At 30.9% G+C, this 22,696-nt stretch overlaps 4 protein-coding genes across 4 annotated transcripts; 3 read left to right on the top strand and 1 right to left on the bottom strand.

Moving 5' to 3' along the window:
- Positions 1-1,059: 1,059 nt before the first annotated feature.
- On the top strand, positions 1,060-1,840 carry LOC129916840 (uncharacterized). Its single transcript, XM_055997033.1, has 2 exons — positions 1,060-1,304; positions 1,372-1,840. The coding sequence occupies exons 1-2, from the start codon at positions 1,160-1,162 to the stop codon at positions 1,818-1,820; spliced, it is 594 nt and encodes a 197-aa protein (XP_055853008.1). The 5' UTR covers positions 1,060-1,159; the 3' UTR covers positions 1,821-1,840.
- Positions 1,841-2,024: 184 nt separating this feature from the next.
- On the bottom strand, positions 2,025-3,425 carry LOC129916831 (uricase-like). The gene is made up of 4 exons (XM_055997021.1): positions 3,000-3,425; positions 2,679-2,936; positions 2,309-2,622; positions 2,025-2,238 (listed from the first exon to the last, which is right to left on the bottom strand). Exons 1-4 carry the CDS (start codon positions 3,202-3,204, stop codon positions 2,059-2,061), a joined length of 957 nt encoding a protein of 318 aa, XP_055852996.1. The 5' UTR covers positions 3,205-3,425; the 3' UTR covers positions 2,025-2,058.
- Positions 3,426-5,769: 2,344 nt separating this feature from the next.
- On the top strand, positions 5,770-15,270 carry LOC129916827 (uncharacterized). Its single transcript, XM_055997008.1, has 9 exons — positions 5,770-6,016; positions 6,114-6,371; positions 9,289-9,539; positions 9,603-9,735; positions 9,792-10,260; positions 10,378-10,749; positions 10,927-11,397; positions 11,626-11,879; positions 11,935-15,270. The coding sequence occupies exons 1-9, from the start codon at positions 5,966-5,968 to the stop codon at positions 15,121-15,123; spliced, it is 5,448 nt and encodes a 1,815-aa protein (XP_055852983.1). The 5' UTR covers positions 5,770-5,965; the 3' UTR covers positions 15,124-15,270.
- Positions 15,271-16,968: 1,698 nt separating this feature from the next.
- Positions 16,969-18,533, top strand: LOC129907263 (uricase-like). The gene is made up of 4 exons (XM_055983382.1): positions 16,969-17,158; positions 17,661-17,915; positions 17,973-18,271; positions 18,353-18,533. Exons 1-4 carry the CDS (start codon positions 16,969-16,971, stop codon positions 18,530-18,532), a joined length of 924 nt encoding a protein of 307 aa, XP_055839357.1. The 3' UTR covers position 18,533.
- The last annotated feature ends 4,163 nt before the right edge of the window (positions 18,534-22,696 follow it).

The following is a 22,696-nucleotide window of genomic DNA, read 5'->3' as shown; positions in this document are numbered from 1 at the left end:
CTTCTTCGTTTTAATAATTGAGTACCTGTTTATATATTTGTTATTTCATTGCAATCAGTGGAAATAAAATTGGCTTCGAAGTTTGACAATTTTTTTTTTTTCTATGCAAGACAAACGAGAACGAAAGCCAAACGATAGGGAAATGACAGTCGTAAGCATTAACGAGTATCATTGAAATCAAACGATTATCGTAGTAGCTAATCGCATTTGAACAAGAACGAAGTAGTTTCAACGATAATCGTTTTACAAAAAAAGGCCCCAGTACCAGAACATTTGTATACATAATTTGTTTTCATTTGAACGGCTTATATTATGGAATTTTGATGTAATTTCAAACATTCTCGATAAATCGCATAAAATTCAGCTTTCGAAATTTTACCAACTTTTTGAATTCGAAAACTTAATAATGTGCTTTAATTTTAATAAGGGTTCTGTTATCAACCCAGGAAAAATTTATTTTGTTCTACAAAATTGTAGCTGAGGTTATTTTACAAAAAAATTGTCCAACGAAGTTTTCTTGTATCATGCACCGTTTAGAAATTATATCACTTCAAACTCGCATATGTTTTTCTTGATATTTTTATATTTTTTTGTTATTTTAATCAAATTGCATGGGATTGTTTGATATGTTGTAATGTCTAAACGGTAAGTGATACAAAAAAAACTTTATATGAAAATTTTTTGTAAAATAAACTCAGCTACAATTTTGTAGAACATAATTTTTGTCTAATACCTACCGTTTTTAAAATAAAAAATGTTGTGACCTTTGACCCATTATAATGGGACTAGCGGACAGAGGAAACTTCAGGACTTTTCACAGATTGTAAACTACCCTAACACCAAGCGGTATACCAAAAATCAACCTATTACAGTTTTATTTTCATTTCTTTGACAATTTTTCGTCTATTCTTACTGGGCTATATAGCAACATTTTTTTTTTAAAGCTTAAATTTGGTGGAGATGTTCATTTATGTTACATTTACTTAAAAGTTGATTTCACTAATAAACAACAAAAAGTGATGAATTAATTACTGTAAAAAATCTTTCTGAACTTAAAAATAGTAACATGACATCTCAGTATATTTCAAACCTTGAACAGTTTATTTTTTGTAATCAAAATTAAAAGTTGAAAATAAAATTTAAAAAAATAAAAAAAAAAATGCTTTTAACACCATCTCAACCACATAACAGTCTTAATAACATTTCGTCAAAAAATAATGTTAAATCAAATAAAAATAACAAACGGTTACCATTATTGAAAAAATCCACATCAACAGCTCAAAAAAATCTTAACAACTCAAAAAGTAGGAATGGTTTTTCAAAGTTTTGTACTTAATCTTAAATAAATAAATTGTATTTTTGAATTAAAAGGTAAACAAACAGCAAATGGCTCTCAAAAAGTTCCCAAAAAATCAGTGCTCCTCGAAATGAAACTACAAAAAACATTGCGAAAAAATGCCGAAGAAAAAGTTTATAGCAACAAAGATCATGAAAAAAATCTCTTACAAACTAAAGAAATGCTTGCTAATATTTTAAAAGAGTATGAAGACATTTCAAAAGATAAAATCATTTTGGCTGCTGAAATTAAAAATATGAAGAAATATCTTGCAGAAATACGTTTGAAACTTGATCAATCTTTGTTGGTGTTAAATAAAAATACAACACTTTTTGCTATGAAAAAAGGCATGGCAGCGAAGTATTTTACTTCAGGGAGTAAAAAAACGAATGGTTCCAAAATTAAATTTTCGAAAAAATCAAAAAAGAATAATGTGGAACGCATTGAACCTATTCTCCACAGCATTTTAATCAATTCCAATTAGTTTATATTGAAACAAAAATGTTACAAAAAATTTAATAAAATGTAACTTTTCTTTAAAACAAAAACTTTTCTTCTTTAAATATTTAAGCGAAAAATGGTCTGCAATCAAAAATAAATTTGACAGTTTACACCAAGAGCCCACACATATTTAAAACAAATTAGTAAAACTAATTTTTTTGTATAATTTTTATTAAATGAACCCACTTTTATTTCATTTAATATTTCAATGTACAAGCAGTCTACATTTTACTTTTGCTCAAACAATCCAATCGGTCTAATTTCGAAAATCCAATACCATTGGGTACCTCCGCAGTTTGATAAATACTCAAATTCTTCACATTCGATTTTATTTCAGCAAATCGACTGAAATCAAAGTCAGCATATCTAATGTTGGGCAATGCAACTGTTATACTAGAAATCTGCAGATTAAATAAACATTTTAAGGTAAACAATCAAAACACAAAAAAGTAGCGATGTAAGTACACTCACTTGTGGAACTTCACTTAAAACCAATTTCTCTGCTTCGTACGAAATATATTGAACACTAGTTGTTGTGACTCCAGTTTTTGGATCTCCAGCATAAGCCTTGAGGATAAGATCTTTAACTTGTTGCCAACTTGTGGTAAGGTCAACGTTTTCCAATGTGGAGTATTGCCATTTGGCTAAGATGTCAGCGCATAAAACCCGATCCGGTTGATCGCCTTCAGTATGAAGTCCAGCTTTAATATAACCAACAAATGGAGCTTGGGCTGTCTTTATGATTCGAAGACCATCGATTCCACTCATTACAAGAGGCTCAGGATCTATGTCCAAATTTATTTTAAATGTTTAAAGAAATGGTTATCTGAATCAAGCTTACCACTTCTTTTTCGTACAACATCACAAAAACGTTTGACAGTCGATGACATTGAAAAAGCATGATTATGTTCACCATTTAGTCTTTCCCAAGGCTTCTCTTCTACACGAACATGCGATTCTGAGACAATTGGATAAGTGTCTAGAAAATGCTGGGTCAAAGTAAGAGCAAAGTCTTCGGGACTTCCAAGACCATGCTTTTTGGCATGCAAAAAGATATTCACTTCTTGGACATCACTTCCAATGATATCTGTGTTGTCAGCTTAAATACAAAAAATTAATCAGGGTTAAGTTAACATCTTTTTCCCATTTTGTAACGCTTTACCTTCATAATATTCTTTATGAGTTGCCAACTTCATATGAGATGTCACAGAAAATTCTTTAACCGTGTGGTAGGGTCCATCTTTAACCAAAGCCATAACTCTGACATGTTCTTTACCATAGCCAAAATCATCCATTCGAAATTGTGGAAATTTTGGATCAGGTAAAGTTTTTGATGTATTGCTTTGGTAGAGTTTTTGTGGAAACATATTTGAGCAGTGTCTTTCAAATGACTAAATCACATGTGGATGTTAAACTTAAACTTAACATCGTGACCAAGCAGGTAAGGTATATGACAATCTTATCTCAAAGGAGATAAGTTTCTTTTGTTTAATATTATACAGATTATTCTCGTATGTGAAGTGTGTTCAACGTTCTTGTATCTTCTTTGATGAAAAGAATTGTTATTTGTTTCCATTTATGCTCTTTAGGGGAGTACTGGGGATATTATTATTTTCTTTTTTTTAATCTGTTCCATTCTATATTTTTTGATTTGTTATAACTTTAAATTGGAGTATCAGAATTTTCTTGTTTTTCAAAAAAAAAATTTTTTGATTTAATAAGTGTGGTCAGAAAATGTTAAACGGTGGTCAGTATTTTTTTTTTTTTAATTGTAGGTGGTTAACATTAATAAATGGGTCAAAAGTGTTCATTTTTTAGGAAAAAATAGAATAGTCCCACTTGTTTCACATAGACTTAAATATAGGTACAATCTTACTTAGGTACTTAATATTATAATTAAAATATCTTAAGGCCATTTGCTGAATCGAAACTTAAATAATTTATGTTGAACATAAATTCTTATTCTCTACTTTGCGCTCTGCGTAAACTGTCACATAAGAATTTATGTTGAACTTAAATGCTTAAGTTTCGATTCAGCAAAAGGCTCTTAGATTTTCAAACTCATTTATGCAAAAATTTAACATAAGTTTCCTAATGTTTTTAAGATTGCAACAAGTTTAGCATCAGATTTCTTTTGTAAAGAAGAATTAATTTTTTTTACTGCTTTAGTAAAATAAAATAACTTTAATGCTTTTTTCTGTCCTAATAATATAAGTTGTATGTTCTTCCTAAAAACAAAAAAAAATAAGAACCATTTTGAGACAATATTATGTAAATGTTTTTTTTCTAAATTTGTATTTTACTGTTATTTACGGTCATAAAACTTAAGTTATTCGTTTATTATTTATTTAAAAAAAAAAATAGAAAACCGGATTCAAAAATATCTTGTCTATTCAAGAAATTAACAAAAAACCAAAACTATTTTTTTTTTTAAACCTCTTTATTTTCTGTTTTTAAGTTTTTCTATTTCGGTTTAAAAATAAACAAGAGAATCGAATTTTAAAAACTAAAATAGTACTTAATTACATAAAATTTTGAAAAAAAATAATTTAAATTTTTTTTTCCAATTTTTTTTTTCAAAATTCATTCTTCAAAAACTGTGCTATAAAATGGCTTTGTTTAAAATTTTTGTAAGAGACTAGTGTTTTGGTTTTACAAAAAGGTATAGCACGTCATTGTAGGTGTTACCGTTGATTTTTGATAATTTTTTTTCCAAATTAAGTCAATTTTTTTTTTAATTGCCCCTCCCTGCTAAACGGAGGGGAATAGACCCCCTCTAATACGATTTTTTTCTTGTCTCGACCCAACCTACATGCTCTAGTAAAAAGTAAAGTACGGAAATAAATTGTTACCTTTTTTTGTGAAACCATTGCAGCAGCTTTATATAATCGAAATCTGAAAAATGAACACATTAAATTGTTGGGAATTAAATAATCTTTAAAAACTGTCATGAGTATTTTTTCAATAAAAGTTGTAGAAAAAAAGTTATAGCCCCTTAAAGATTTTTTTCTTGAAAATGTACATCCATTTTTAAGTATAACTTTCTTATTTTCAGTTTTACAGAAAAAAGTACCTTATTCAAAATTATAGAAAAATAAATTATCTACAAAAACGATGTTGACAATTTTTTTTGTGGGACATACGGTTCGCAAGATATGGATAAAAAACAGTTTACACCACTTTTTCCAAGATGGCGGCCAAATAGGGGGGCTTTCAACCCCGAAAACTAGTTTGTATACTCACATTAACCTCCTCTACACATCAAAACAAAAAAAATCTTGTCCTACCCAAAATGCAAGGTTAATGTAACATTTCAATTGACTAAAACCCAATATAAAAAAGCTTCATAAACTATTCTCAAATTTGAAGCAAGTCAAATCATCCGATAGTTCTGTTGGTTTGGTTATTTTAATCAAATTATATTCAATAAAATTTTAATAAAAGTTTAAGTGTAAGGAAACTAATAAGAACCAAATTAACAAGCAATAAAAATTATAAAATAATTATAATTTTACGGCCTTGTATAAGTTAATATAAGAAAAATGACAAGCTTAATAATTACAGTAAATATCGAAGATATCTAATCTATCACCCATCATCTATTGTAAAAAAAAAGTTTTTGTTTTCTCTACAATGATTAACTAATAAAAGTGAATTTAATAAATTTATTATAATTAGTACAAGATAAAAGACTTTTCTTCTTTCTTGTTAATTTTTATATTTTACAGAAAAATAGAATTGTTCCGGGCCCGAAATTATTTACATTTTCTTATTACAATTTCATGTTGACTCATAACTCAGTTTCGAATCAAATGCATTACTTGAAAAGTACCTTTATATAGGTACTATATTAAAAGTAAATAATATCATATTTCACGCTTCCTGGCAATCCTATGTTTTGTTTTTTCTTCAACGCATTTGTTTCTCTTGTTGTAAGCCGTTCTGCTGACTTCCACTTAAGCCTTGCCTTTGCTGTGTATAAAATTGACATACTACCTACAAAAATTATCATTTTGTGTTATTCTTTTTCGTCAAAAAATCATTGAAAGTTATTAATGTTCCCACAGTAATACAAATTTCTTTATAGCCAAATAAGAATAATTTAAAATAAATCTTTCCTCCCAAATCATGTGGACGAAAATCATATGGATATTTGTTATATTTTTACTTCAAAGCCGGGTAAATCTCAGTGTAATGTGAAGTTAAAATTAAAAATTAGTTCCGTTATAAGTGTGTGCCTATTTTATCAATAAATTTGTTTTTAATTTATTTGCAGATATCTGTATCAAATGAAACCAATGTCAGAAATCCACAACCAAGTGGCTTTGGTATGCGGTTTCGATTGCCCTTTACTGATATGAATATACAAAGTGTCTCCAACTTGAAAATAATTAAAGACGTTGCTGGTCAACAGGTGTTTTTACTTCATGGAACTGAACTCTATCGATTGGTCTTAGAAAGAGATAGAAAGATGATAACTTTGATAGCAAATTTGGAGGGAGCTTGGCAGGAATCGGAGCTGTTGGGTGCCGAGGTATGCTTGGCTATTAATTTCTTATTGTTTTTTATACTTTTTAATGGAAACTTTTTTGTTGTATTTTATTGTACCTCTACCTACCTACTGTTTAGTTTTGTTTTTAAAGCTACATTATGGGGTAATTTTATATAGAAGATGAGAATATCTAAAATGCTTTAAATTTTTTGTATACCATACCATTTTTGCAAGCTTTTATTGAACAAATTGGTCCAAGGATTTTGATTACAATTTTTTGCATGTTTATCGAAACCAGTGAAGGGTTTTAAGTAAAATGAGGTACAACGAAATTGTAAAAAAAAAAATGAATTACTTTATTAAAATTAAAAAAAAAATCAACCAAATTAAATTTTCTTTTCAACAAATCTATGTACATGTACATATGATATTAATTTTACGTTAGATATTTTTAACTTTACGATACGAAATAATGAATGTGTCCTTATAAAGTTAAATTTCGATTTATTTTTTTTAACGAATAGGTACACTTTTTTCTGTGCTAAAAACGAGGATGATGTTAGTTTAGTTTTTAGTACGTACCTATGCATATTAAAATTCAGTAATGTTCAAAATAATGGACACCCTAATATAGATATATTATGTATGTTATGTAGGTGTATGTGTTATATAACAAATTTTAGTATTGAGTACAAATTTCATTAAATACTTTTTCGAATAAAAAACAAATTCAAAAATTGTTTTTAAATCAATTTTATCAAAACAGGTTGGTACAATACACGGTGGTCTTGAAAACGCGGCAGGTTTTATAAAAATGGACCCCAAAAGTAATGATGCAGATTTGTTCGAAATGATCTCAGGATTCCAAATTTGTAAATTTCAAAATCGTACCTGATCCCTTTTTTGAGTTACAGGCATTTTACATATATACACGCCGGAGGGCGTTAAAATAAAAACAAAAGCACATTATAATGTCCTATACCTTTTTGAAAAGCTAAAATATACTCCTTGAATTTGATGTTTATATGAAGTTGATTGAGTAAATAGTTTTTGAGAAATTAAATTTTAAAGTTATTATTTTAGAAAAAAATATTTTTTTTTCTTTCAGTTTATTTTATTCAATTGTTTTTAATAAAGGGTAAAATTTTTTTATACAAATCAATGCTCTCATTGATTTTAGGTCAAACCGCATGTTTAACAGTATCTTAGTTTTCGAGATTTAAGGAAAAATGTATCTTTTCTCCAAATTTTTTTTAGCTTTTCTTAATTTTTTTTTTCAAATAAAAAAAATTAGCTTCAAATAAAATTTAAAAAAGGTCACTGTAACACGATGCTGATCAAGGACGTCTTCTTTTTTTTAAATTAACGCGAAAAGGCAACATGGATTCATGAAAATGGCTCTCACGATGAAAATCGAGAAAAGGTTTTGTGGTCCCTGAGGGCCTTAGCTGTCCTGAAATCTATGTAATGTGGGATATTTTTCCGTTATACGTAGCATTATAACTCTTACCTTTCAAAAATAGTCCTGAAATACTAAGAACGTAATAAAAATAACTTAAAAAAATATAAAAATGAAAAAAAAAATAAATACAAAACTCTAAAAATGGCAAAAAAAAAACATTAAAAAAAACAGCAAAAATGAACAAAAAAAACCTCAAAAAAGGTGCCAAAATACCACTCCGTTCTTGAGGTTGATTCTGAGTTACACTAAGTGTGATTAGAACTTACAAATCTGTTCATTAAATAACCATTATACAAATTTTTCCTTAGGAACAAATAATAAAACAAATTTAAAAGTGCCTATCTTTTTTCCCATTTTTGAAAAACTAGAATATTTGTTTGCATCTATTAAGGATTTGACTAAGAACTAAATAGAACATTTAATTTTGAAAAAAACTTGTACCTTGTAATTCAAAGTTAAAAAAAAAAAATTAACTTAAATACAAAAAATTATTTTTTTTTAATTTTGACTTTGAATTAATTAAATTGAATTAAATTTCTCAAAAACTATTTACTCAATCAACTTCAAATAATCATCAAATTCAAGGAGTATATGTTAGCTTTCCAAAAAGGTATAGGACATTATAATGTGCTTTTGTTTTTTCTTTAATTTTTTTTTCCCAAATGCCCTCCCACTTGTATATATGTAGAATGCCTGTAACTCAAAAAAGGGATCAGGTACGATTTTGAAATTTACAAATTTGGAATCCTGAGATCATTTCGAACAAATCTGCATCATTACTTTTGGGGTCCATTTTTATAAAACCTGCCGCGTTTTCAAGACCACCGTGAATATAGTAAATACATTTTTGAAACTCAAAATTTAGGAGTAAATTATTTATAGCGAATCAATTTTTTACCTATGTATATAAAATATGTTTTTAATTTAATGTAGTTTATTTTTTTTTTTTTAAATCAAATTTTTTTATAAAAATTCTGTTTTTCGCTTAGAAGTTAAAATAGTTAACAATTAGATAATTTAAAAGATAATTAAATGTATTTAAAAACATATTTTTATAGGTAAAAATGCTTTGTTTTGCATCAAAACATTCACATTCTAAAAAACATTGCCATTTTTATGTTCTTGGTTCAAATATTTTCTAAAACGGCTCTTCTGCTTTTAATTATACTGTCCAATGTACAAATGGGTTTCAATTAGTTCTCATTTATTCCTTTTTGTTAAAAAAAAAATCTGGTAAAACAGACAGTTCTTATTAATTTTGTTCAAATTAATAAACTATTGAAGGGATTATATTTTTGCTATGATAGTCCACGTAAGGAGTTTGAGTTGCTTGCAAATAATAACAATGATTTTAAGGTTTTTGTGAAATTTCTTAAATAGTATACTTTGGAAGACTCTAAAATACAATTAGAAAATTTTTAACATTGGAGCCTTATGTTGAATGTTATTAGCAGTTTTCAATTTTGGCAGCTTCAATTTTTCAAGTTTTATTTTTAGATAATATCATGGCGTCACTTATTTCTTTTGGTTGTTGCCCTCGAGGATCATTTGGAGGTATTCCAATTTGCTAACGAGACAATTATGAGAGGGTCTACAAATTTTGTTGCTTCCGAAATACCCACAATGGACTCCATCCAACAGATAACTCTACATGGTCGATATCGAAAATTATTTCTTTGTGAATCATCAGATGAAAGTGTAAATCTGATTGTATTGGTGAACTTCAATAAGCTCTACAGTAGAATCAAGTAAGTTTTTGATGATACATATAAAAAATATAATATTTATGAACTTAAATCTTTAAAAAAAAGTACATACGAATGGTCGAAGACATATTTTGATCCAATGGAAGAAAAAAGCATTCCTCCAATTCAAGATATAAAACTTATCGGTTCACAAAATAAATACCTTATAACAAGTCGACTATCAAGAAGTCAAACGAAGGTAAGTAAAAATTGATATTGAAAAATTATGAACTATTTAAAATAATGTTCTCATAGATCACAGTAACAACTTACACCATTTTACCAACTTTAAAACAAATTCAAGTCATGCAATTGTTATCGAATCTTGTCCACCCATTTACATATCAAGAAAGCAATTACCTACTGACATGCACTCTAGGACACAAAAAATGTACCACCTTTAAAATGACCAAAGAACAATTTACACTCTACAAGAAACGACCAGCTAATGAGGTTAGCTTTACCCATTTTACAGCTGGCGAGCATATCCTTGTTGGTCTTAAGGACGAGAAAGTCTCAGTTTATTTGAATACACGTTTGGAGTGTTATGGAACTTTTCGAACTGATACTAAAAATATTTCCTCAATTTTGACACACATCAATAATCAAGAAGAAAGTCATTTTATTTTGTTAAATTACGTTCGAGATAATTCAACTTTATTGCGATTTGTCGAAATTGAATTTGAACAAAGACCGTCATTTGAGGTGAACGATGATGTTGACGGTAAGATACGGGTATCTCAACAAACAATTTTGCTTCTGTAAAGCTTTATAGAAGCAAAATTGTTAGTTTGGGAATGAATCATTTGAAAACTGTTTAATAGCTTTTTTTTGTTTTAAGACCTGGGTGATCCATTAAAACATCAAAAACACGCATTCGAAGAAAGTATTGCCAAATTACGTAAAATTCTACTCAGTCAAAAATATTCTTTTGATGAAATCAAGAAAACCATTCAAAGTGAATCGAGCAGCGTTGCATATCAAAATCCAATCCGGATTTATTCTGGAAATATAGGAATTGTTAAGATTGTTGGTTCAAAGTTGAGAAGTCCAGTACAAATTCGACAAAGATTACAAGCTATTTCGAGTGGAGAACGAAGAACTCGTTTTAGTCGAGGATTTGTTGATGATTTTAATAAAACATCGACATTGAATCTGAAAGTGAAGAGTCTACAAGTTGGAAATTTAATTCTTGAAAATGATCTAATTCCAGGTAAGCTGAGTGGCTGTTTTATAAGTCTAGACACTAGCAGCATTTAAGTGTTCGAAAATGAGCTGTATTACACTTTTGTTTTGTCTAATAACATTTGCACAAAGTATAACAGTTGGAGAAATGTCAAAATTAAACTTTAAAATTTACAACTTTCTTTTCTATTTTCTTCCTTCAAAGGTTTCAACATAAGCTCCGACTTCGATCATCTCAAAATCTTAATACCAGTGACAACGAAAATTCTTGCTACCAAAGAACTTTTGACAGCCACAGTTATGGCTAGTCGAAGTTTCAATCGATTTATAACACGTTCAATTCCTGAAACAACAATGAGTGTTCGAAATGTGAATGTCAAACGGATCAATGGTGTATTATGGGAAGATTTCTATCAGAATGTCTTTTTGAAGTCACGAGATCGATCGATAAGTGGTCGATTGATCTTACAATCATCTGCTGAAATTGACAATCTTGAAGTTCCAGTATTAAATGGTCTTCCAACGAAAAGCTTATTCAATCTTGTTAGCGATCAAAATATAACTTCAGATATTGTGATATCGAGATTTTTTGCAAGTGATCTTCAAGTTGATTTGGTGAATGGTTTAGATATTACACGGGACGTGGCGATGAAAGGAATGGATAACGTTATTAAGTGTCAGTTGATTTCTCTTTTTTTATGCGAATAACTCGAGAAATGTCAAAAGTATAACAGTTTGTGCATTAGAGAAATATTTTGCGCCGTAAATCGGGACCATATTCGCCGTGCTTTAGGCAACAATAGATTTTGTCAAATTCAAAAAACTGTTATAACTGTTATATTTTAGCATTTCTCGATGTCCAGTTTTTTTTTTTCTAAATATTATATCGATGATTTCTTTGCAGCACCTGTGATTGCTGAAGATGTCAGTGTTGCCGGAGAGCTTATTTTGGCTGAGAACGATCATCGAGCGAGGCATATTTTTGGAACTAGCGTTTTAGACCTGCAACAAACCTACACTGGAAAAGTTTTGATCGAAGGATCATTAACTTTAGCTAATGTCTTCGTAGAAGATCAGCAAAAGACTCGAATATTTGTCGGTGAAAACGAGTTATCAGCGGACATTAAAACAAACTTTTGGATGAAATCAATTTCTCAGGTAACTCAGAGAAGATGTTTTTTCTAAAAAGTAACTTGAAAACCCCCCTTTCTAGGAATTCGACAAACCGATATCATTCATTGACTGCACTATTTCTGCGCCAGCCTTAAACACCATCAACTTAAACAATCATCCTATTTCGGACTATCTCTTCACAACGACTATGCAAAGTGTCAAACCTGTTTTATTGATCTTTATTTCGGCTCACATCCAAGGTAGTTTAATAGCAGACAAAGTTCTTGGTACGAAAATTCGACACATTGACAGAACTGCTGTCAAAATAACCGAACCAATGGTTATCTCTGGGGAAAAAGTATTCCAAGGAGATCTTTCATTCTATCATGGTGAAATTAAACTTCTGAATCAGCTTGCAGCTCAAGACATCATCTCCAATAACCGAAAAGTCATAAACTTTACTGGGAACAAGACCTTTAAATCGATAACTGTTACCGAAAAAGCTACAGTTACTAAAAACTTAAATGCTCGTCTCCTCAATGGAGCATCTTCGTCGAAAAGTGATCTTTCTGAAACTGATAATCATTTCGGAACCGTTGTTATAAGCTCAACTTTGAAAGTTAAAAACCTTCTTTTTGACTTTTTGAATCGATTTTCCTCGGAGGAGATCTTCAACCGCATTCGCCAAGTTGACAATGATCTTATTCTTCATAAGGATATCTTCGTGGAAGGAAGTTTAGAATTCAAAGCTGATCTTCACGTCGATACAGTAAATGATATCGATTGGAAAACCTACGTCGATTCCTTGGTTCGTGTGAATGAAAATACTATCATCACTGGAAGGAAAACTTTTAGCAATGAACTTACAATACTCACAGAACTTAAAACTCCAACCATTAACAATCTTCTAATCGATAATCTCTTCGGAAATATTCTTCTCAAGTCTCAATATCAAGTCATAAGTGGAGCATATACTTTCGATAACCTCAATCTTACCAACATCAATGTTCCTGATATAAATGGTTTTTCAACTTCCGAATTTATCGATACACGATCACTTAAAGTGATCATTAATTCTGATATTATTTTGCAGAAACTAACTGTTCGTGGAAGTCTTTTTGGAAGACTAGATATTGATTTAAATTTGATGCAAAATCGAATCAATAGCATTCTATCGAATCCCTGGAAGAATCTTTATGTTCTTGGTGATGCCAGTTGGCCTTGGGGTGATGATCAACAAAGTTTGGACCTGCAATATATTTTCAAAAACGCTGTCCGACATTTCGATGATCAAATTATAACAGGAAATGTGAAACTTAAAAAACCTCTCATCACTACAATGCATACAAAAGAAATTTTCCCCAAAGATATCGATTTTGATCACATTGCAACTGATTGTCTATTTCATAATAGTTCAATGGAAGAAGTTGTTTTAGCCAGCAAAATCTTCTTAAAACCTATTCAACTGGCAGAATTTACAGCTTTGAGTCATTTGGGTACAAAAGCAATTAATGGAATCGATATTTTACAATTTAACTCATCACTATATCGATTAAGTCAACCATCTTCGATTATACAAGGACCGATCAATTTTCAAGTTCCACCTATATTCGGGCATCTAACGGTTCAAGGTTTAGTAAATCACATGCCAACAAACAATATATTCCTAGCTTATCCAGATCGTATGTGGCCTCCAGTAAAAATCGATACCCTACAAGTTGATGGTGATCTTCAATTATTCGATATCGATCAGATGAGTTTAAATTTCTTGCTTCAAAATCGAGTACGTAAATCAGGACCAGGTCAAGAAATATTTGGTCATCTCACATTTGAAAATCTTGTGCTGGATAAAAAGGTATTTCTTCAATCGATAAATGGTATATCAATGGATAATGTTGTGCAAAAAAATTCAGCAACTCTTCAAGAAATCACTGGAGCAAAAACTATCGATGGTGAACTACAACTAATTGGTCCTGCTATGATTGTAAAGTTAAATAATATCGATTTAATTGAACGATATCGGCAAACAATATTTCTTGATAAAAATTATGAATTCGATAGTTTATCGATACCAAATGGAACATTTAAAGAAAAATTGATAGTTTCAACTCCATTAGCTTCAAAGAATCCATTACATGATCTTATTCAAAATAAAACTTACAAAGAGAGTTTCAAAGCCCACACAAAGACTCTCAAGAATATTGAAACAAATTTGAGAACTGCCCAGCATGTTATCGATACCAAAGCTTTGAATCCCAAGAGATTGGTTTACCTGGATTATGATTTTAGTACATTAATCGAATGGAAATTAAGAAATGATTCGATTCAAGAAGAATTTATTTTCGATAACAATAGATATCAGTATTGTGATCGAGAGCAAACTATTGTCAAATGGTCACGATATCACAATAGAATATCGTTGAGTAAGACAATTACAAATTCTGTTACAGCCAATGAATATGGAATAACTGTGAAAGCCGATAACAACTGCAAAGAGGGCTACCGTCATGTAAATAGTCTCATAACGATAACCAACCCTCATTTTAATAAAAGATTCATGCTTGATAAACTTGTACATAGTATAGAAATTTACAATGCTATCGATTGGTTTGTGATGGTTCATGGTATTGACTTATATGCAGGACACAATGAAATACGATTTCTAAAAATCGATAATCACTTTAAAACAGTGCGAGACTGGCAACTTTTAACCGATGGCGTGGGTAAGGTTTCAAAGCTATTCAAACTAAGTTCCCATACAATATTAGTGGTATCAACTGTTATCGAAAATTATCCATCAATAACCATCTATAATCTCAATACCGTTACTCAAATATTTGATATCGTTCAAGTAATCGATGGTGATTTTGATATTATCGAACTAGCTCAAGTTACACCACACAGTTACCATTTATTCTTAAGTTGTGTTCACTGTCAAAGAATTGTCATATTTGAATATGATACCTCCGTTAGTTCGAGCTTAGAAGACTGTCAAATGTATCATATCTATCAAATCATTAAACTGAAAACACGAATCGATAGATTTAATATATTTACACTCTCTGATGGTGGGATATATTTGTTAGTGTTATCGGATCAAGATATCGATTTCTATCACATTTACAAATATCAATATATTCAAGGATGGAAACATTTTACTTATGGTTATTTTAAAAATATCCAAAATGCATATCCATTGCTTAAGGGTGGCATATCGAGTGTTGATGATAATTTGCTGTTGCTGTGCAATCGAAAGTGCACTTTGGTGAAAGCTTTCTATCAATTGTAAATGGATATACCTATCATGGTGGCCTGAGGTACCGGAAATAGTTTATTTTAAGATTTTTTAAATGTAAATTTTGATGTGTAAATAAGTATGTTTTGGTTTGGTTGGAAAGTTGATTTCTTTTTGTAAATAAATTGTTAAAAGTTAAAACTTTGAAGTTAATTTTATTATTTTGGAATTCGGGAGAACTTTCAGTGGAGCGAAAGCTTTAAAAATCCTTATTCTATCTTATGGAAAAATATATGAAATGCAGACAGGACACTTGAATCTCTGTGAGAGGACATCAAGATACCATGCCGACAAGTCTTCAAGTCTTTGAATGCAACCCCGTTAAGGCTTGATTACGCTGTGGTTTGATTCTTTAGTAATCACATCTCAATTTTACTGACAGTAAATTACTGTGAGTAGAGTAAGAATCAAACTGCTGCGTCATCGAGAGTCAAATAACGCAAGTATGCACTGAGCCTTAGAGGCCCGCAGCTATTCGAGCAAAAGAATGGTGCGAGTTAACTTGCTTAATTTGATATTCTTGGGCTTAGATTAATGCCTGGTACGCAGATCGCGCTAAATTTTATCTCCCATACAAATTATCGAAAAAAATTATCCGAGCTAAAACGTATCCCATACAAATTATCGATAACTTGTATGGGAATTTTATCTCGGCTAAAATTTAGCTCGAACTGCGTACCAGGCCTAAGCAGGAAAAAAATGATTTAGGTGCTGGACCCAACAAACAATATCCCTTCTATACAGCTTTACAGGAGCTACATAAACACCTGTAAAGCTTTATACACAGAGAAAAATAGACCACATAAAATAGAACAAAAACAATAAGATTTCTCTATGGTTTTCATCCAAGAAGGAAACCTTATTAAAACAATCGGGTTTTCCTTATTGTTTTAAAATCTGCAAAAAAATAAAAAAAACGATGACCAGGCTGGGAATCGAACTGGAGACTTCAAATCATTAGTCGCCCACCTTACCACCTGGACCAACCTGCCATGAAAATATTGATCGCGATTTTTGTTCTAGTGCTAAGTTGCAAAAAAAAAAACAACTTTTCAGTCAAATTTTAATAAGATTTTCTCTATAAAAATAATAAGAAATCTCCTTAAAAAAACCTTATTAATCGTTGATTTTAATAAGATTTCCTTATGAAATGTATGGAAGGTAAAACAATATGGCAATCTGTTAGTTTTTAGCGGGTCATATTTTTCTCTGTGTAGAAGCAAATTTGTTAGTCGGGGAGGATGGGATTCGAACCCCAGACCTCTAGCTTCATAGTTCATTGCATTATGGTAAACGAGCTGTCAAAATTTTGACACATTTACCACTCTACCACTTTTACCAGGTTTACCCAGAGTTTACACCGTTTCATGAATACCCTCTTATTCGTATATCCGCAATGGTTCTTCTTTTATGAAAACAACACTGAACGAAATCTTATTAACGTCTTACCTACATGTTTAAAAAAATCATAATATGTACCACTTGTATGTGTGCGTATATTTTGTAAGACTAGTGATTACCCCTTTGCTAAGATATTACAATATTTTATAAACAGATTTCTGTTTCCAGACACTGGATTTAATTTTATCAGCCTCACACGCTACTGTCACACAAATTTTAATTAAATTCCTAAACAAATTTAAGACCTCATATTTACTTTGCAATTTTGTGCATTTTAATCTTGTTCAAACAAAAAGAATAAAAGATAAATAAAAAAGTTCCAAAATTAAAATATTGAAATTTGCTTAGTAAAATTAGATAAGATAAATTTCATATAAAAAGTCAAGAATTCAGCACTTTCATTTATTAGTCAAACCAGTATTTTAATATAACTCAGACATGTCTGCACTAAAAGATACGTCAAGTCTACCGGATCCTAAGTGTTCACAATTTTGGTCGGATGATAATGGCTATGACAAGAAAGGTGTCAGAGTTATGGCTTTGGTTAAAGATGACTCTTACCATAGAATCAGGGAATTTACTGTTACAACAAACTTGAAGTTGGCAACATACGGGGGAAACTATGATGGTAAGTGTATTAAGTTGCTATTAGAAAAAGCCTGGTACGCTGCTCGCGCTAAATTTTAGCCATGATAAAATTCCCATACAAGTTATCGATAATTTGTATGGGACTCATTTTAGCTAAAATTTTTCGATAATTTGTATGGGAGCTAAAATTTAGCGCGAGCAGCGTACCAGGCTAAAGCCTGGTACGCTGCTCGCGCTAAATTTTAGCTGAGATAAAATTTCCATACAAGTTATCGATAACTTGTATGGGATCCATTTTATCTCGGCTAAAAATTTTCGATAATTTGTATGGGAGCTAAAATTTAGCGCGAGCAGCGTACCAGGCTTAAAAGAAGAAATTTTACTCAAACTGCCTTATCACCATACAAACAATTTTGGTTCTATAAAGCTTTACAGATGCAATTGTTGCTTCTGTAAAGCATTATAGAAGCAAAATTGTTAGTAGGGCAAGCCTCCTAATTTTTAAATATTTCTTTTGTTTACACTTTAATTGATATGCTTAGCTAAAAACAAAGAAATCATTGGAAATGATCTTCAAGAGGTGACTATTCTCAAACACGCTAAAAAATATGGACTGAGTTCTCCCGAAGACTTTGCTCTAAGTCTTACCAAGCATTTTCTAGACACTTATCCAGATCTTGAAGAAACTCATGTTCGAGTAGAGGAGAATCCTTGGGAAAGGCTTGGACAACACAGCTATGCTTTTTCATTGACCTCGACTGTCAAACATTTTTGCGATGTTGTTCGAAACAGAAATGGTAAAATAACTATAGTACTAAAATGAGCTGTCATTTTGAATTAAAAATGTATCGTAGATCCTGAGCCCTTTGTGATTAGTGGAATCCATGGTCTTCGGGTTATGAAGACAGCCCAATCTCCATTTGTTGATAATGTAAAAGCAAGGTTTCATACCGAAGGCGATCAAAAAGATCGAATTATGTGCGCAGATGTTTTCGCAAAGTGGCAATACTGGACTGTGGATAATGTTGACTTTACTCGAAATTGGCACCAAATTAAGGATCTCATTCTTCAAGTTTTTACTGAAATGACAACAACTAGTATTCAATCTATTTCTTATAAAATAGAAAAATTGGTGTTGAACAAAATTGAACAGGTAGGTATGATTTTATTAGATATCATTCTCTTCAAGAACTAAAATGAAAGGATTTTTTTTTATATCTTTATTTCCTTATAGATATCAAGCATAGCAATTACATTGCCCAATACCAGGTATCCTGAGTGTAATTTCAGCCGATTTGAAGAATTAGAAACAAATATTGACAATTTGAGCATTTATCAACCAACCGAAAAAACCAAAGAAATTGAATACTCTAATTTGGATCAATTATTATGTGGGATAAAAAGCAAAATGTAGATCTATAAACCAAATAAACTTAGTTCACTTAAAAATTTAAAGACTTTCTTTATTTAGAAAATAAATTGATAAGTTAGTATTCCAATAAATGTATTCAATAATAGAATAGAATAAAAATCTTATTGTCTGCAAAAATGTTGAGCTTTCTTCGCTTCTACCAATAGTTTATCAGCAAAATGTTAAAAAATGACTGTTAAAACCTGGTACGCTAACGCTGCCCGCGCTAAATTTTAGCCAAGATAAATTGTATGGGACTCGGCTCGGCTAAAATTTTTCGATAATTTGTAATATGGGAGCTAAAATTTAGCGCGAGCAGCGTACCAGGCTTAAGCTGTTCGTGCTAAAATTTTAGCCGAGATAAAATTCCCATACAAGTTATCGATAATCGCTCGGCTAAAATTTTTCGATAATTTGTATGGGAGCTAAAATTTAGAGCGAGCTGCGTACCAGTGAGTGTGGACGTGTAATTGTTGATGGTGAATGTCAGTGAAATGTCATTTTTTAATTCAACTGCCACTTTACTGTCACCAAGCTGGAATATTTGCAACATTCTCTGATCTTACTGCCTTCAATCGGGTTGCATTCGGGTCAACAAATGTAGGGCAGAGCTATTGAGCAACACGTCCACATTTACTCCAATTTGCTGATCAAGCGTATTGATCATCACAAATCAACATAATGTGGACGCAGCTTAATATCAACCCATTGAAAACAACAATTGTACCATTTAAAAAAAAAAAGTGTTCTTGCCTCATGAGAGAGCTGAAATATCTAGGATCTAGGTATTACATGATGAAGAATTACAATTTCGAAAATAACGTTGAAACTAGATTTGTTAGCAAGGCAAGTGGGTTAGTGAATCCGCACAAGATACAGCTAAACGAACTTAACAAGATAAATTGTTCGAGTCTAGGGAAACGATGTAGCAGACTCTTTATCACCTCAGCAAAGGCACCTCATATGCCTATGGGTCCAAGAACAAACCATGTTGTGGTATTGGAGAACATGATCACACAAATGTAAGAAATAATAAGTAGGGTAAAAGAACAAAAAATTGCACCAACCACTTTGCACTTAGCATTTTGCAACTTTGCAAAACAATACTTTTCTGCAAAGTAAAAGAACAAAGTGTTTCACCAAAAATTAAAAGTTCCCCCACTTTGAACTTTGCAATTTTTGATGTTTTTTTGCAAAGCAAAAAGTGTGGGCGTAATTTGAAAATTTGCAAAGTAAAACAGTAAATAGTTTCAACTTCTTTTCGTTGTTAAAAAAGGTTGAAATCTTCTTATTTTTACTTAAACAACAATATCCTTTAAGATTTTATTGTACTTTACTTTATAATTTGTTATTTTTTTGGTTATAGTTACCTTATACTGTTGCTATGCTGCAAATCTATTTGAAGAAGAAAATAATAGGTGTGTTTTTTATTACAACCGGGCTTAACTGGACAAAAAAAAACGCTTCGGGGCTTAGCGAGAAAAATTGTCAGCACTGCATATTAAATGTTCCGAAATCAGCTGACACAAAAAAAATATAAAGTTGTTATATTTTTCGCTTTTGGGTTTTCTTGTGTGTTTTTGAAAAAAAAAAAGTTTAACTAATAGTAATTTCGATTGGCAGTCCGGAATCATTCTGAAAGCGTTTTATTCGCACAAAACTGACAGTTTTGTATGAATAACATTTTTTCAGAATGATTCCGGACGCTTCCGGACTGCCAATCGAAAACGCCATAACTATTAAATAAATATTTAAAATAATAATTGTCATTCCAAACATCAGTTTTGATGTTTTTAAACAAATTCTAAATAATTTACGAACAAGTTGATTTCGCAGCACACATATAAATCTGTTGAAAAAGTTAAGCCCAGAGAAATCTCTGGGCTAAGCAACTAAGCCCAAGGGGCTAAAGTGTTGTTGTATTTAACATGTAAATTGCTTAGCCCCGACTGTGTTCTTTTGTCCAGTTAAGACCGGTGGTAATAAAAAACACACCTAATAGCCCAGACAAATTGTTCAAAATATGGTCATGAAATCGCCGTTTTCGCTGGACAAATTTTTTTTTTTTCATGGAATGTATGTAATCGACAAACTATACCAAGACTGAAAACTTTCGTACGTCTTACCCCCCAAAACCCTTTTGTGTACACTGTACAGTGTTGTCTGTGAATATATGTGAAAGCCACCACGTTGGTAAATGACGTTAACACTCACACATTTATAGGAGTTTGTCTCGCAAGGTTGGGGATAAATGACATTTTTTGGACCATAACCGCTTTGAATTTAAAGAGTGTGTGTACTCATGTACGTGCACTACAGTGTACATGCGATTGAAGTTATAGATGATTAAAAGTGCTATTGACACTTGGAATCACGGCACCCGGTGGAAAGCGCCAAAACCTCAAAGTGATATAGATTATTTTCCGATTTGCCGTTCAATGTAATTTCCATAAGAAAAAAAACAAAAAAATACCTCGAAAAACATTTATTTTACGGATTAATTTTATATGAAGGAGTATCAATTGTATTATTGTAAAATGATAATAATATGTGTTTATATCTAAATCAGGTTTAAAATATATTGTAACGATGAATTACTGAACTACTTTTAAGATAAAAGTCTGAACACACTACCTACTACTGCAAAGGTAGAAATGTGAACGGACCTTTAATAATCAAGAAACTACCTACCCTCTGAACACATCCCAAAATATCCAACTAGACTGGAAGTATGAAGCGCCCCCTCTTGGAAAGGAAATTTCGAGAAGCAAAGACGAGAACCTTCGAAGACATTCTCGAATCTCGAAATTCCGGTATAAAAGGGCGGCGTAAACACCGACCGGACACAGTTTAATCTTGAAAGTGTAAGAGTACAGTACAAAGTGAAATAAAGTGTTGCGAATTGTTGGTAGTAAATAAAGTGATTTAAAAGTGTGTTTGTTTGAGCGAATAATAAAAGTAAATTGAGTTGAAATAAAGTGTGTTCTTATTTGAACGGAAATATAAGTGGAAATTAAATAAGTTTTATTGTGAACCCGGAATAAAACATTACAATATCAAAAAGTATAATAATACCTGTGTCTTCAAAAAGTATAAGTGAATCGCCTGAAAACAACAAAAAATACCATAAAAATTAAAAGAAATTATTGAATTATTCTTTTATTTGTTTTGCTTTTTCACAAATAATAGTAGGTAAGCACTTTTTTTTTATTTTCAACAATTAAAAAAAATTAGACCAAAATAGTTTCTTTATTTTTTGTAGTATTTGTTGTTGTTTTCCTGCGATTTGCTACAATTTTTTGGAAGACAAATTACACAGGTATTATTAGGGTCAATGTGGGTAAATGTAAACAGGGGTAAATGAAAACATGGCTCATAACAAGCTTCAGTTAAATCTCTTTGATGCATACATAAGTACAAATCGCGGACGCATGTATCCTTTAACTTTTACGTCAAGCTCATTGCTGTCAAGAGAGAATTCATTCGACGAGCGTGTTTTCCGTGAAAGATAATTTTTTAAAGTGCCAAACAAGTCGTTAGTCTTTCAGAAAAATTAAATATTTTTGAAGATTCAATTAAGTCAGTATAATTTGCAAATACTTTTTAGTTTTGAATTTTGATGTAGATTCTATGTGATACAAGAAAATTTTAAAATACAGGACATTTATGTCGATTTGCATGTGTTTACATTTACCCCAGAATATTTTTCATAATGGGTAAATGTAAACACCGTATTCTGGGGGTGAATATAAACATATATTTTTGCTGAAATTATTGGTTTTAATAAAAATAACGTATTTTTAGTCAATTACTATTGCTAAAGTGCCGCGGAGTCACATTTTAAAGTAGTCAACACCATAATTTTCAGTGGATGATGTTGCAAAATCGGTCTTTGACGTAAAAAGAAAAAAATATGACTTTCAGAGCTGCTCAGGATGCATATTGGGTGCCTATATAAAGAATCAAGGGAAGAAAACAAAAAAAATTATTGGACTTTGAAAAAGTTTTTGTCAAATACCTTCTTGAACGTTTTTCAAGTCGTTATCCATATGATAAAGAGAAAATCTTAAATTTTAAACCATTTTACATTTACCCCGAATTTGTAAAAAAACACAAACACGGTGGGGTATTTGTAAACATGTCATATTTGACAGTAATTTAAACAAT

This window comes from Episyrphus balteatus, chromosome 1, assembly GCF_945859705.1.
Source record: "Episyrphus balteatus chromosome 1, idEpiBalt1.1, whole genome shotgun sequence".
In the NCBI taxonomy this organism is placed as follows: domain Eukaryota; kingdom Metazoa; phylum Arthropoda; class Insecta; order Diptera; family Syrphidae; genus Episyrphus; species Episyrphus balteatus.
The sequence above is the reverse complement of the archived record's forward strand: the minus strand, read 5'-3'. Positions and strand labels throughout refer to the sequence as shown.